The sequence below is a fragment of the Nelumbo lutea genome, chromosome 3, assembly GCF_056320005.1.
Source record: "Nelumbo lutea isolate HS-2025 chromosome 3, American lotus-T2T, whole genome shotgun sequence".
NCBI classification, from domain to species: Eukaryota; Viridiplantae; Streptophyta; class Magnoliopsida; order Proteales; family Nelumbonaceae; genus Nelumbo; species Nelumbo lutea.
The window spans coordinates 10,804,115-10,820,892 of record NC_142686.1 but is presented as its reverse complement, the minus strand read 5'-3'; the positions used below and the strand labels follow the sequence as shown (position 1 = coordinate 10,820,892).

The 16,778-nt window shown below is 38.5% G+C and overlaps 1 protein-coding gene and 2 long non-coding RNA genes across 3 annotated transcripts; 2 read left to right on the top strand and 1 right to left on the bottom strand.

Moving 5' to 3' along the window:
* Nucleotides 1-209: 209 nt before the first annotated feature.
* LOC148862889 (transcription factor PAR1-like) lies at nucleotides 210-1,350 on the top strand. Its single transcript, XM_088976204.1, has one exon. It carries the CDS (start codon nucleotides 769-771, stop codon nucleotides 985-987), a length of 219 nt encoding a protein of 72 aa, XP_088832330.1. The 5' UTR covers nucleotides 210-768; the 3' UTR covers nucleotides 988-1,350.
* A 2,593-nt stretch (nucleotides 1,351-3,943) lies between these two features.
* On the bottom strand, nucleotides 3,944-6,357 carry LOC148862887 (uncharacterized). The gene is made up of 2 exons (XR_016110318.1): nucleotides 6,143-6,357; nucleotides 3,944-4,723 (listed from the first exon to the last, which is right to left on the bottom strand). It is a non-coding gene; the product is annotated as an uncharacterized LOC148862887 (long non-coding RNA).
* On the top strand, nucleotides 4,676-6,315 carry LOC148862888 (uncharacterized). Its single transcript, XR_016110319.1, has 2 exons — nucleotides 4,676-4,808; nucleotides 6,075-6,315. It is a non-coding gene; the product is annotated as an uncharacterized LOC148862888 (long non-coding RNA).
* Nucleotides 6,358-16,778: the final 10,421 nt, after the last annotated feature.

The window sequence follows — 16,778 nt, the reverse complement described above, 5'->3', positions numbered from 1 at the left end:
CAGTCGACTGGTTCAAGTTCGACCTGGAGAATAGACCAGCTGGTTAGGAAAACTGTGAACGATGTGTCTTTGTCTTTGACCAAGGCAGATCCATGAGCCTAATTTTTGTGGCAACAGGACAAGAGGATGCCAACTGACCAAATGACCAGTTATATATACATGATAATACATTCACAGGGAGACTGGTGACCCGCTTAGTCTAGTCGATGGTCCAGAGTTCAGAGGATCGACTCTTGAGTTCGGAGTTCCATCCACCTGCATAAAATTCGGAGAGTACGAAATGAATGACTTGGGCCGTTGGATCTGTATCGCATCAAATCACGCAGGGGATCTAAACACCTGCGACCGAAAGGGAAGGCGCCGGGATTCGGGGACTACGAGGACCAGATACAATCAAGTAAACAAAACTAGTGGCTGGAGAGAGCGTGCGAGTCTGTCAGACACGTGTGTAGCGCTTTGACGTGGCAGATGGAAAACGACAAAAGACTGGGCGTGTGAGAGGAAATTCCCTTGGAGCCAAGCAGGTCGGTGCACATGGGTCAGTCCCTCTCTTTCTCACCCTCTACCCCCTCTCACTTATACCTGACCCCCTCTCTTCTTCCTTTGTCCCTCGGCTACTCAAACTCCCTTCTCCTCCCTTCTCGTTCTGGTTCAGAGATTATCTTTCTCTCTTTCTAGTGCTAGCTAGAGAGGTTCGTCGTTGCTTCTAGATACAACAGATTCAAGTTTTGGCGCAGATATACATCGGTTCACCTGAGAGAAGAAGCTATGCGTAACGGAAGTTCCGGACTGAGTTTACGGAGACGGGGTAGGAGGGTGAGTGATCGTAGGTCGGTCCGGATGAAGGTGAGAAAGCTCCAGAGGCTGGTGCCTGGTGGAAGAGGGTTGCAGCCTGATCGGCTTTTCCTTCAGACGGCTGATTATATTTTGCATTTGAGGTTGCAGCTTAAAGTTTTACAAGCTCTTTCCAAGTTGTATAAACCATGAGTCTATGGTGTACGGGCACCACACTAGTCGGTTCTTTCTTTTCTTCTCTTTGATCTTTTGATTAATATATTTACATTAAAAAGATGATCGTTGTAGTTGTTCTATCAGTTATCACGGTTCCATATTCATCATCATCAAGCTAGCTATATGTTTTTTTTTTTTTTTTCTCTTCTCTTCTCTGTAAGTTATAAAGCCTGAAAATGCCATTGGCTGTCATGGCTTTTGAAGAGAGTCTGTCTTAGGGCCTTCTTTTTTTTCCCTTTCTGGTGCCTGTAGGTCGTGGATGGAGACTTGGAGAAGGGAGTAACATGATGTAGAGTAGGATCTATCCAGTTCGGCATTGAATAATTGGGTTTTTCTTCATATTGTTGTCAACATCTAATTCTTACCTGAAAATCGAAGACTGCTTTTGGTTTGATGGAAAATAAGAGAGAGAAATAGAAAGTCGAGGGAAAGTTCTTAGAGAAATTCTTATTTTCCATCAAACCAAACATAGCCTTAGGAGTGATCTTGTTATTCTCCCTTTTTCCTTCTCTTTTTGCCAATTATAACGCTAGCTAGTTGCAAGAGTGTAGCTAGGGTGAGCTGTGTTCATGTATTTTTTGTTCTCTTACTGAGCAATAATATTTCTGTGTTTTTACAGCTCAATCTCCACGTTGGAATTTATAAAAAAAAAAATCTTAATTTATTCCTCTCATTGTACACAAGCTTTTTTTTTTTTTTTAATTATTCCTCTCTCAAGAAAAATGACTGTTCTATTTTTATATCTGGATTTCATTTTCAGCTTCAACGAAGGGTGATTTTACTATAGAATTGTTATTTCACAAATAAAGGGGAAAAAAGCGAAATATTTTACAAGTTAAGTAACTATCATTATAAAAAAGTTAATGGGTTTTGGACCTTAATTTTGCTTTCCACTGGTTCTCAATTTCTATTTACCTCCTGGATTGGACATTATTTAAGCAAGCAGCCTGTTTCAATTTCCTCTTCCTCTGATTAAAACGTTCCAGTAATCAATAATTCGTGGTAGGAGTTAGCCTATTATCATTAATTAGATATTTCATATGAAAAGTGACGGGCGTTGCAGATAATATATTATTTAGAATATATATGATATAATATATATGATATATATGATATCAGTCTGGGATCACACTACCAATCTGTTAAGATTAGTTTATGCTATCATTAATTTTATAATGCTTTCCTCATTAGTTATCCTCCAAACGAAGTAAAAGTCTACTAATTAAGCAGAAACTAAAAGAGAAGAAAGTTCAACATACTGAGGCATATTCTCTTCTTGAAAAAAAAAACAAAAAGCAAAGTCTGGATTAACTGCACTTGATGGCTGTATTAGAGGCTGCTTAACAAATAATAACACTCCACGTCAGTCATGCGTCTCTAAGTGAAAGGTTGCGGAGTAGGGTTGCAAGTTGGGCCGGATTAGGTTGGGTTGAGGCCAATCCTAGCTCAATCCTAAGTTCTAAATCCCAACCATAATCCTAACCCTAATTAAATTCCTTCAACCCTAATACAACCCAATCCAACCTGAAGTCATTTTCGGGCAACCTTCTTCCCATCCCTTAAAACCTCATAAATTTCTCAATTTTAGATCTTAACTCAACTTTCACTACATATATTAATTCTATGTTTCATTAGTATTTGCTTGATAATGATTTTTTTTGGTACACAATTTAGAAAAACAAGTGTTAGAAATAACCTTAGTTTATTATAAGTTATGGCTTACGATAGATCTTTCTTGGGCAGCAAACAACAAAGAGGAGATGAAAAATAAAATTTTCAAAAAAAACATAAAATAATATTATTAAGGTTTTAATCTTTTTTATTACGATTAAGTGAATTGATTATCTTAAAAGAAATACATGATAGTATGTGGTGGGGGCTATACAAATATCATGCATCTAGACAAATCAATGTATGTTATATATTACATATAGCATATATTTATATATGACATGTACTATAGAGTCGGGTTCAGATTGGGTCGAATTGGCTAAGAGATCAACCATAATTTAACCCGAAGTAAAGTCGGATTCATGAATTTCAATCCTATCCCTAACCCGAACATCAAACCAACCCAGCCCAACCCAATTTTTTCAGGTTGGGTTCGGGCCAACCCAGCCCAAGTTGCAGCCTTATTGCGGAGCATTTACACGACCTTATATATACAGTACAGTCTTCAGTCTTCAAGTGCAGCAAATCCGGATTCCAACAAAAAGGAAATAATAGAAAACCAAAAAAGAAAGGCTTTTTCAAATGTCAATTCCATGAATCTCCAGATTTCCTAGTTTGGTTGCTTTTATTCGGAATTTGGTCAAATATAATGCCGATTTTCATCATCAGTAGACCCGAAGAAGTGCTTTAATTTAATGAATTCTAGGCAGTCGGTCGCGATACTCTTACAATTAGACAGTCTCACACACCTGCATCTGCATGCTAGTTCTGTTACTTTACAGCCTAGCTATTTTATGGATAAATAGTCCAGTGTCATCGTGCTGAAACGCAATACAGAGGTTACTGTAAATTGTTGATCATATGCAAGCTGCCTTTGAATTGACAATTAACGAACCAAGAAGCCAAAGCAGCTCTGATGCATGACTTGATCGACCTCCATCGATTAAGCTCCTCGTTGGAGTCTTGGACAGTTTAAGAAGAGAAGCTCGTAGCTAGAAAAGCTATAGCTCATTAACATCTAATTCCCCATTGGGAATCTAGCATTTAGGTGTGTATAGGAGACAGGCTCTCTACAAACCTCGTGTAGTGAAGTAGAGTGAGTTTACACAGACCAGAAACCTAATTGCGTAGTGGCTTCTTAGCTAGGTTGTGGTCCTGATGAAGAAACCCATGTGTTTGCCACCTCTCCCTCCCTCTCTCTCTCTCTCTCTCTCTCTCTCTCTCTCTTCATACATGGTAAGTCCCTGCACAATAGCCATGTGGTTGAAAGATACCTTTTTCCTCATCCTTGTCTATCAGGGAAAAGGATAAAAATTAAAAAATTAAAAAAAAAGGTTGTGTGTACATGGCCTGCCGGCCGGCTGCCGGAGAATATGATGCTTATGTGATACGGTTAATTACATTTGATAGATGTGTCCCCAACTAATATATATAGTATAGGTGGAATATCTTTATTCATGCATCTTCTACACCGTGCCCCTATATATTATCACCGGACTCCCAAATAAGGTGGCCTTCTCCGGCTGGCCCCTACACCAATGTCAGCAGATACAAATGTAACTACAAGCATGGCTCACGGCTCATGGGTGAGGTAGCTTCTTCTTGATTCTCCCGACCACCACGCCAGCGCCAGCCACGACCGAGGGAGGCCGTCCACTCTTCAAGCACCTCTCCACTCTCCAGATAGGCAAGCCATGCCGGCCCCTAATTAATTAGCTTCTATCATGCGTTGATGAAGCGGCAGAGCCTTCAAGACAGATCCCATGCTGGAATGTACACAAGATGGGACCCAGCACCCCCAAATTAAAGCATATAACGTGACTCTGGTCAGCTAACTTCAATGACTTGCTTCTCCATTCTCCAACTCGAATTTGGTCGCGTTTCCACCATATTTATCATACTCTGATCGATGTCCACAATTTTCTTTAATTCACGCAGGCTACGCTACGCTGGTTGTTTGATGAAGGCGGCCTTCTCCTTATTGGCTGCTCAGGTTTCAACAATATTGATTACGGCCGCCCGGTCACCCATCATCCTATAGCTGCCTCACCATGATTCGGTATATAAACACAAATGGAAAATCTATGATGCAGAAAAGATATGTTTTCCACCATAGATCTTTTGAGGTGATGCAATTCCTCCCCTATACGTAATTATATGTTTTCCACCAGGTATTTGTGTTTATATCTAAATACCTGGCTTTAATCCAATTGTATATGATGCGATCTATTCACGTCTTGATTTTGGGATTTTATTAGGAGATGATGATCAAAATCCCTATCATTTCCATTTTATGGGATTGAATTGATTTTACAATCCAGTTTTTTTTTTCTTTTTATTTTTTGGATTTTTACAATCCAGTAGTCTTCATATATAGTTCCGTTTTTATTCTACGTGCCTCTTATAATTGGAAACTAATTAAGGAGTGTTCTGTAGTGTGGATGAGAATACCTTGTGGTAGAGACCAATCCACATCACACCACAGTCCACAATTATTTTGAACTATGGACAAATTATGTGGACTAGACCAATCCACACCTATAGTGGCATTTTGTAGTGTGGTGCACCTTTTTGATCCATGTATTTCATATACATTTTATGAATGATATACACAATCAATCATAAATATTTAATTTTTGCATTTTATATGATAAATATTTTGAAAAATGCATCAATGAATTAATATTAATCAATAAATGTTAATTTTTTTATAAAACAATAATAAAATAATTAAAAATATATTTTAAATATTAAAAAATATTATTCTATCGATAAAAACATTAAAATTTTATAAAAATTAAAAAATTAAATAAAATAATTAATATTTTATTAACAAAAATACTAAAAATAATATTTAAATAATTGATAAAACAAATTTTTTGCAAGATAAATATAGCATCTAATGATTTATGCAAACTAATAATCCATTGATTTCCGTACTAGTTGTAAGACAAGACGCTCAACATGAATTAATTATCCCACGAAACCAAACTACCTTTCAAAGATGCACTGCTGGCCCAATCAAATTTGGAACAGCCAGTACTCCCACAAAAAGCTACATACATAGATTAAAAAATGAGCTAACATTTTTTTAGCTCATTTATGATAGAAATGAAAGCTACAGAAAGCTCATTTCGATAAAAAATTGAATAGCCAGTACTCTCACAGAAAGCTACTTACATGAAACCAAACTACCTTTCATTTGCAGGTTGTTTCTCCTCGAGAACTGACATTCATTTTTTATAAACAGCGGTTGTTTTTCCTGAGCTAACATTCATTTTTTGTCTGATGAAAAAGAGAGAAACTAGCAGGCAGAGAGAAATTAACTAACATTCATCAGTTTTGTCTGATAAAAAAAAATGAGCTAACATCCATTTGTCTTTTTTCATCAGGTTGTTTGTGGAAATATGAATCTATGCAAAACAGAGAGAGAGAAACTAGCGAGCAGAGAGAAATTTACCGGTGGTGGAGAGTTGCAGTGACAGAAAAGCTTCAACAACAGGCAATGGAAGCTAATGTGAAATAGATAATAGGGTTTTAAAGAGACTATAAAGCATGAGATAAAAAATAAACTGTAGAGGAGATGTATCCATGAATTTTTCCCGTTGATGCTATATTGAGATGTGGATGAAACCGGTGTATAATATAGCATAAACTGGTGTTGTTCACACCGAGCAAAACGGATATTCATTCCACAGGATGAACACGGTACCAAATACTACCTAATTAGTAGGAAGAAATGAGTAATCATTAACTATAATGTTTAGGCACCGTCTCGAATAATCCAGATCTGGTAGGGACACACGGTGAACAGTAAACGCAGTAAATTTGTTGACACCTGCCCCATTAAATACCCTTAGCCTACCCTTTAAATGATTTAAAAATATCTTAAGACATAGTTGTCAAAATATTTAACGAGTGTGGATATATGCTCACAATAAGGGTACCGGTGTGCCTACTGAAACTCGTCTCGATCAGTTGTTTTTGAACTTTGGATTGGGGTGGAAAAGGTAACTGAAGAAGAAAGGAATAAAAGTGAATTCATAATTTGCAAAATCCACGTTTTAGCACTGAAAATGGCCAGGCAGATTCCACAAAGCAACAAACTATATGTATTCCCTCGTTTTGGTGGAAAACCAAACCTCATAGTAAATTTTTATTTTCATCCTATTTTTAAATTTCTAACTCCCTATGTCCAGCTTTAGCTATTTCCCGAAGGTGAAAAATAAAAGAAGAGGTGGAGGAGGGATGCTACCAAGCCAAGCCAAGCAAAGATATATTTAGCCCCATATATAGGAATTACTAGGTGCTATACGGTAAAGCCTAAGCATGCATGGGTGGCGTCAAGTGTACAGGTAAAGTCCTCAAAATGTACTGTTCGAGCCTCGTTCTTTAGCTGAACCCATTCATGCTTAACAAGCTGGAATATAATTGATTGCGTGAAATTATATCGATCATTCCAAATTTATAAGATTCCGTTTGATTTGTGTGAAGATTTGGGTGGGATGAAAAAAGATGGGATGAAAAAGTGTAAAAATTTAATTTTATAGTGTTTGATTTTATATATGGGAAAATAAAAGGAAAAGCACTATTGGTTGGTTTTTCGCAAGAAGAAGAAGGCGAGGAAGGAAGACATGAAGAATAGGAAGAAGAACAGAGAATCACATATATCCAAGCAATTCTTCCTTCATCTTACCTACTCTTGCTTTCCTCAGACACCCACCTCACCTCCGATGAAGTACCGAAGAACCTTCATGAAGGGATGAGATATCCATCGTATGGACGCCCGAATCTTACGGAATAGAATGGGTGAATTTCAAAATTTTCCCTCCATCCTACTGGGAATTGTATTCCCTATTTTAGAAAAATCATATTTTTCAATTATCAATCTTGAACCAAGAACCGAACCAAATCTAAACAAAAGTAGTAGGAGAGTGATATACCTGATACGGAGAAATAGTATCTCCCAATGGAGGTGTTCACGTCAAAGGAAGGAGCCAAAAACTGCTCCCACTGAAGATGGCGCAGTTCAGGATGGAGCAGAATCAATAGCATTCTTCAAAAGAACCAAATCCTTCGCAAGTATCAGTTGGATGGCACGTGAGTACTTCTTCTAATCAGCCCTTTCACAAAGGACTGATATCAAGATCCAATCTTAATCACTCCTACTGACAAGAGGAGATCGAACTGGCAGATATGGTGGCGACAGGAAGGAGGCGACAAGAGAGATTTAGCGTAGTGGTGCAGAATTCTCTCTTCTATGATTTCAGCTCTGAAGAGGATGTGAATATGAATGTCTTCTAAAGGCTGCCGCCTCATCCTCCTTTTATAAGCTTAAAGGGGTCAGCTCCTAATCCCATTAGTAGTTGCTAATCCAAATCATATTTGGATAAGAATTCCCTTTAAGTGATAAGGATAAACCCTTATCTTATCTGCATATTAGCTCAGTCCCTCCTAATCCTATTAGGAGGTTTCCATATCTGAATCACATTCAGATCTGGACTCTCTGAGTGGATAGGGTTAAGGCCCAATCCTATCTGCTAATCTAATCTCAGAATTCGCCCCTCATTTAATTGATCAAATCAGCCAAGTTCAAAATGGGCTTTAGGCCCAATAAGGTTATGTGTTCACTTAGCCTTCCAAACTGCTGCCTAGTTGAGCTTCCTTGTATGGCGTGGGACCCAAACATTGATCTACACATCAACCACATGGGTTCAGCCCAACCTTTGTTATAAGGCCTGGCCAAATACATTGTTATGGATAGTGCACCCCCTGAAACCCATCACATGTGCTCTATGGGCCCAACACTTACCCTAAGTGGTCCCTGGGCCAAGCCACCTTGTAACACCCAGGGACTGTGGGCAGATGCAAGATTAGTCCATCAGGTATTACACCTGATGGCCTTACGCTTAACCTCTCAGCCCATAATGATCAAACACTGCTCGACAAGAAATGACCTTTCCCTCGGCTACAAGGAACATTGCAGCACTCTCTACTCACATGGATCCCGGGAATTAAAACTTTTTTGTAAACATTTGAAAAACAAAATTTGCAAAGGAACATTGCTGCACTCTCTACTCACATGGCTACAAGGAACAATGTTGCACTCTCTACTTACCCTATGTATATCAGTATATAAATATATTTTATAAAACAAAATTTCAACGATTGAAATCGGCTATCGGCAGTCTTGGTTTCCATCAGAGAGAGTGCATCCCCGATCATTACCTTTGTCCGGCAAAGGGGCTGATCCTGTCACTATGATCACCCACTAAGATGAATTCTCAGACTATCCCAATATACCCAGGTTTTGACCCTTGCTAAGGATCTCACTGATTGACATATCAAAGACAGCCCAATCCGACACCTAGTGTAGTATTATAATCGAGTCTAGGGGTTAGGTGTAACTTTCTAGTTTTGCCCATCAAATATTGGAAATCTGGTCCCGTTCAAAGATTCAATTAATTCTACACTGCATGTGCCTTGGGTCTCACCCTGGCGGTTGAGACAAGCCACCCCAACATTTGGCAGCACGCCAGTGTTAGCCTTGGCAGGATAAATCTCCCCAGACTTATCCAATGGCTGTGAACATTCTAAACTAACACGAGTCTCATAAGTGTATAGTTTAAGGGTATTACATAGAAACACACCATAGGAACATGAATCAAGTATGTACTTTATTCATTTACAACTGTTCATATTGTACATCATTCTGATTGGAGCTAAGGGCATACAACTGTCTAACACTTCAAATCTTCTTTTTATTTTTATGATTTCCTATATACAGAGATGGTTGTATAAGAAGGCCACAGATAGCAGAGAAAGAGGAGCGGCCAGCTTGCTAGTTAATGGTAACCTTGATTTAGTATTATTGGCTTCGATTGGATCTGGAGATTGGGAAATGATGACTTCCAACCAACGATTCCGTGGGTCTAAAATCAATAAGAGACGTCCCCTAAATATTTAAGAGCTGTAATTATTTCGACAGGTGCCTGGTTTTTCTGAGCAACGGCAGCAGACAACGGTGGAGAAATGGAGTTTCCCCGAGCAGTGATGGAGATTGGAGGACAGGCAATGAACAACAGTATTTGGTGAAGAAAATAGTGGAGAATAAATCGGGTTGCACTGTTCGTCGTCATCGCTAGAAGTCAATGAACAGTGGTTTCTTAATTTTTCCACCGGGGTTGCACTGTTTTGGTGCGACTCTTATTCTACGATTTTGGGATCTGACATCCCACATTTTTCTCATCCCTTCCCTTTATTTCCCTCAAAACAAATAAGAGAAAAATTAATATTTTTGGAATATTCCATTTTTCTCATCCCCATCCTACAAATCAAACGGAGACTAACCAAAAAAGAAGTTTAGAAGCATTGATAAACCCCTGTGTATTGGTAGAGGTGTATCAATACTAAAAAGCATGCACTTTTAATATTGTTTTATTTTTTTTCAAAAATTGGCTTTTGGAGAAGGTTTTTATGCATATTTTTTTTTATTAAAAATAAGATGGTTCTCAAAACATCTGTCTGTAAACAGGTGTATTGGGACCCAAAGATACAATACTATATGCCCAATATAGGGCATATTGTGTCAAAATTTTGATCCTTGTGTATAAGTTTGAGATGTCATGCTTAATCTGAATATTTGATTGTAATAAAACCCCAAAACAACAACCACAACACTTCGTCTCCTTATGTGGTCTCTCCTATCCATAGTTTTCGAACCGCCATTGACCTTGATGGTTAGACCGTTCAGCCTGGGAACTATCCAGGCAACCGGTTCCATTTTACCCCAAACCCGGTCCCTAGCCAAAAACCATTGAATTAGTCAATGACTCGTTGACCTGAGTGGTCGAACAATCAACCCGTTCAACCTATTCAATTGTTTTTGGCCATTTTTTTAAATTTTCTTTATTTTTTTTTCTCAAAACGGGCCACATGTTCGAATTGGATGGTCGAAACATCAACCCAAAAACTAGTGGTTAGAACGGTTCTAGTTCTGGGTCATTTTTTAAAACATTAGTCCTATCTACCTATTTGATGCCTTGCGATTTTATACAAAAAGTAGAGCTTATGTGGTTTGTTTCTTCATCACTTAGATGTGCAAGTTTCTAATACAAGCTTAACCATGTTTATACATACATACACACATACATACATACATACATACATACATACATACATACATACATACATACATACATGCATACACACATACATACATACATACATACATACATACATACATACATACATACATACATACATACACACACACACCCCAACAGGGACATGTGGGATGCACGGGAAAATATAAAAGAATGAATAATTTTATTTACTATTAATTAATTGATAATAATCAAAATTTGCAGTTAATTAAGTAAAAGTATTCAAAGTTGTTGTTAATATCTACAATTTTAATAATTGTGCTTTTCATTTAATGTTGATTTATAGAAAATAAATATTGTTAATTTAATATGAACAAATATTTTTAATAAATTTAATTTTATTAATCATTTGTAGTAATTTTAATAATTGTTATTATTTTCAATATTTTTAAATGAAATATTGATTGACTTTAAATAAATAAAATAATTAGAAAATCTAATATTTTTATTAATTTCACTAATAATTAATGATTATATAGGAATGGCAATGGAGCGAGTTTGGGGCGGGGCACTCCATCCCTATCCCCACTCTGTAGTCAAGATGCTATACCCCATCCCCGCACCGTCCTCAGTGTCAGGCGAGTTCAGGGCAAGGCACCCACTCTCCTATTAGGAGTAGGGAATCTTTGAATTTCCTTGCTTCGTCCTCAATGTCGGGCGAGTTCAAGACAAGACACCCACTCCTCATCAAAGATGGGGAATCGTCGAATTTCCCCACCTTGTCACGAGTGTCAGGAGGGTTCAAGGCAAGGCACCCACTCCCCATTAATCCAATATTCATTTTGATGACAAAAATGATTAAAAAGATATACTGAGTATCAACCAAATGGTAAATTTCTTAAAATATACTAAATTAAATTTCTTAAAATACACTCTTAATTTCAGCTAAATTAATAGTCTAGTAAAATTTATAGCAAAAATACACAATTGTGGAAAATAAATTTATAATCAAAATACAATAGAAAAATACAATAAATACTAAAAGTATATTAAATTAGTGAATAAATAGTGTAATCCCAAATATTAGTTTAATCTCTAATAAATATTAATCAATAAATTATAAAAACTACATAATTACTATAAATGAATTTATAACAAAAATACAATAAATTAAATTTCAAAAGTGAAATAGTAGTTGTTTTATCTCCAATAATTGTTGACAATTTTCTGTTAAATAACAAAACAAAAATAGATTTATAAATAATTATTGAAAATATATTTATCAGAAAATACAATAAACAATTACTAAAAATACAATAAAGATTAATTTTAGTAAATATAAATATATAATAAATATACACTATTATCATAAAATTATTACTAATAAATATTAATTTTTTTGAAAGTCATTTTCTATATTTATTAATCGATATAAGCAAAATTAATTATTTGCAATATTATTTAGTTATTTAGATCATATTGTTATTTAAAATTTTGAAATATTAATTATTTATTGAATTTAATAATCTGTAAAAATATAATTAGTACTACTAGTACGTAATTTGTTATTAATTTTTTAAAATATTAAATTATTATTAATATGAATATTATGAAATCTACAACAATTATTTTTCTACTTTTAAGAAATTTTTAAAATTTGTTACATGATTTCGTTATTTTAACTATTTAAAATTTAGTCATGTTAAATATTTCATAATTTCAATATTTGAGTAATATATAAATATTTAATTTTTCATTATTTGAATTTTATTTATTTTAAAGTTATTACATAATATTAAATATTTTGTTATATAGTTATTTATCCATTTTTAATGCTTTGTTATTTAAGATATTTATTTATTGAAATATTTAAATAATATTTTATTTTTTGAATGTTAAATTTTTATTATTTGAATAAAATTTAAATTTAATAATTCATAAAATTATTATTTATATTGTTACTACATAATTTCATGATGAATTTTGTATAAATATAATAATATGGATATTATTAAATCTATTATAATTAATTTTGTTTTTTGAATAAATATTTTTAAGGTTAGAATATAATTTAGTTATAATATTTAAATAGTTCTGAAATCTTTTAATTGAAAGATTCTTTTGATAGACTTAGATGAAAAGTGGGGAGAGGAAAAATATGAATTAGATATAGTTTAGGAGAGAATCTCTCCACTAAATTAGAGATAATTTAAGAGATAAATAGAAGTCAGAGATAATTTAGGAGATAAATAGGAATTGGAGACAATTTAGGAGAATGTGGGGGAAAGTGGTGCCACTTGGCTAAACATTAGTGATGTAATGCAATCCGACTGCTCCCTGTAGGAGATGATTTGGCTGCCAGCAACGACAGGCTCGATGAACCTACAAGAGATGAATCAGAGAACCCGGGGTGGCTACCCGACGAGGTCACTCCGATGCTTAAGTTAGCACTTAGTTGTGAGCTTGAAGATGATATTAGATTGTGAGAGAGCTAGAGAGCAAAGATTACACATATTTTTTCACCCTTGGGGGGTGAAGCCTTTATATACTAGAGTCCTCGTGGGTTTGGTGGAGTAGTTCCTGGATCGTCGTTGTGATGGGATCTGTTTTCGTGTTAGTTGGGGATAACGCCACCAACCGGTAAGGTTGCCCATTTCCACCTGAATCGAGGAGTGGGTGAGCTAATATAGCTATTACAAGGTACAATCTCGTAAGACGCGAGGTACAATGGTGAGATCCTTGGAATTACCACATGGCGGTCGATCTGACTGGGAAGCGATTTGCCCGTAAGGTGCTAGGCTGTATGGTGGCGAGCTGCCTGTGAGGTGTCGGGCTGCTTGTAAGGTGTCGAGTTGCTTGGTGGCGAGCTGCCTGTGAAGTGCCAGGCTGCTTGGTGGCGAGCTACTTGTGAGGTGCTGAGCTGCTTGGTGGCGAGCTGCCTATGAGGTGCCGGGCTGCTTGGTGGCGAGCTTCTTGTGAAGTGCCAAGCTGCTTGGTGACGAGTTGCTTGGTGGCGAGCTGCCTAGTGGCGAGCTTCCTGTGAAGTGTTGGGCTGCTTGGTGAAGAGCTACCTAGTGGCTAGCTGCCTGTGAGGTGTCGAGCTGCTTGGTGGTGAGTTGCCTGTGAGGTGCCGAGCTGCTTGGTGGCGAGTTGCCTGTGAAGTGTCGGGCTGCACCTAGTTGTCATGAGGTGCCATGCGGCATAATGTCATTAGAGGGCCAAATCCTCCCTCATCATTTGCCTCCCACTCCCGAGATGAAAGTAACTCGGGGAAGGGAGTACATTGCTCCTTCTGGCCTGAAATGACTAATTTGATGAGCTCGTAAGCGCTGATTCAATTCCTTAGGCTCTGGGAGCGACTCGCTGTCCACTCTTGGATTTTTCCCATGCCGATGAGGCGATTGTGTCTTATATGCCCATGCTAAGGAGGCGACTGGGACTAGTTCACCCATGTCGAAGAGGCGACTAGGTCTTATATGCCTATGCTAAGGAGGCGATTGAGACTAGTTCAACCATGCCGAAGAGGCGACTGGGTCTTATATGCCCATGCCAAGGAGGCGACTAGGACTAGTTCGCCCATACCGAAGAGGTGATTGGGTCTTATATGCCCATGCCAAGGAGGCGACTGGGACTAGTTCGCTCATGTCGAAGATGCAACTGGGTCTTATATGCCCATGGCAAGGAGGCGACTGGTACTTATGTGGTGCCGAAGTCTTTTATCAGTTCGTCAATTCGCGCCTGGCCCAGACCGTGCCAGGTCGGTGCATGTGCTAGGCTGCTAGGCCGCCAAGCCACGCGCAGGCCGTCGGGCCGCAAGCAACCGCCAAGCCGCACGTAGGTCACCAGGCCGCGTCAATCCACGCCAGGCTGTTGGGTGGGCGCCTTAGAGCTATGATTACGCTACATCAGCCTCGTGATGCCGGTCACCCACTCCTACAAGAAGTTACTAGGAGCTCGACCTTCAGGGGTAGCACTACTAGCTTTAGGTCGCCAGCTCGCACGGAACCTTGGAAGGCTCGACCAGCAAGGGCACCCATGTAGTCTGTTGACTGCCAACTTTCGCAGAAGCTACGAAGAGCTCATCTTTGTAGAGGGGACCTCACGAAGAGGACTGCCGAGGTTTTATCTGAATTGAAAGTAAAGTCGGTAGAGCAGCTTAGTCTGTTAGCTTTCTACATAGTCTTTGAGTTCATAAAAAATGGAAACTAGAAAGTGAGAGCTTTAGTTTCTAAAATGTGAGAACTTAGCTTTCTAGAAGAAGAGGACTTAGCCTTTCAGAAGATGAGAACTTAGCTTTTTGTAGCATATTCCCACGGAACCACATAGGGTTCAGTGAATGTCGCACCGACTATAGGAGGGAGTGGCACGTTCACTTGTGCAGTCGCTTGGGGCATCGTCAGCGCTGGGACCCCAGCCACAGTAAGCGGTATGGTGAACTGACCTATACGGACAAATGGGAACTGAGGTTGCCCCTCGGAGACGTTAACTTCGTTGTTTTGTCTGGCGTTGCTGGAGGAAGCCATGGATTTGATTCTAAGCTTGAGATTTTTGAATGGAGACAAGGGCTTTTAGTAGCAGTTTCCAACAGATGGCGCCAAATGATGTAACACAATCCGGCTGCTCCCTGTAGGAGATGATCTGGCTGCCAGCAACAACGGGCTCGATGAACCTGCAAGAGATGAATCAGAGAACCCGGGGTGGCTACCCAGCGAGGTCACTCCGATGCTTAAGTTAGCACTTAGTTGTGAGCTCGAAGATGATATTAGATTGTGAGAGAGCTAGAGAGCAGAGATTACACATCTTTTTTCACCCTTGGGGGTGAAGCCTTTATATACTAGAGTCCTCGTGGGTTTGGTGGAGTAGTTCCTGGATCCCCGCTGTGATGGGATCTGTTTTTATGTTAGTTGGGGATAACACCACCAACCGGTAAGGTTGCCCATTTCCCCCTGAATTGGGGAGTGGATGAGTTAATATAGCCGTTACAAGGTATGATCCCGTAAGACGCAGGGTACGATGGTGAGATCATTGGAATTACCACGCAGTGGTTGGTCTGACTGGGAAGCGAGCTGCCCGTAAGGTGCCAGGCTATATGGTGACGAGCTGCCTGTGAGGTGTTGGGCTACTTGGTGGCAAGCTGCCTGTGAGGTGCCGAGCTGCTTGGTAGCGAGCTGCTTGTGAAGTGTCGGGCTACTTGGTGGCGAGCTACCTGTGAAATACTGGGCTGCTTGGTGCCGAGCTGCCTGTGAGGTGCCGAGATGCTTGGTGGCGAGCTGCCTGTGAATTGTCAGGCTGCTTGGTGGCGAGCTACCTGTGAGGTGCCAAGCTGCTTGGTGGCGAGCTGCCTGGTGGTGAGCTACCTGTGGGGTGCTGAGCTGCTTGGTGGCGAGCTGCCTATGAAGTATCGAGCTGCACCTAGTTGTCATGAGGTGCCATGTGTCATAATGTCATTGGAGGGCGGCTAAATCCGCCCTCATCAATTAGATAAGCAAATCCCTCTTTCTTTATGGTTATTAGAAATAGTTAAGTCTATATTATTTTCTTATCTTTTTAATGGATAATTATGTTGAATTAAAAAAATAAAAAAATCAAAATAATAGGAAATTAAGAAGAAGGGTTTGGAGAAAGGAGAGGCATAGTGAATGGTTTGACAATTTTCCTCTTGTGGCTGAAAGAAATTTGGATAAACTGATGGTTCCCCAAACTGCCACATCGGTGATAAAATACATTGGCCCATTGGTTCCGTAGCATGCTGAACAGCTATTGCATTCAATTAATCCTTTCTAAACAAAAAGATGATGTCTCAATGATTGAAGTTGCTGAATTAAACGATTTATTACTATTTTTAGATAAATAAGATAATTAAATAATAAGTATTTAAAAACATATTAACCTACCCAGCTTTAGTCATCAAGGACCTCTGCATCTCCTTAAAACTTATTTAGGGAGACAAAGCAATAAGCTTTTCAAACAAAAAAAAAAAATCAATTACTC

Coding starts and splice junctions, on each gene's coding strand:
- LOC148862889 (XM_088976204.1), top strand. CDS start 769: ATGCGTAACGGAAGTTCCGGACTGAGTTTACGGAGACGGGGTAGGAGG.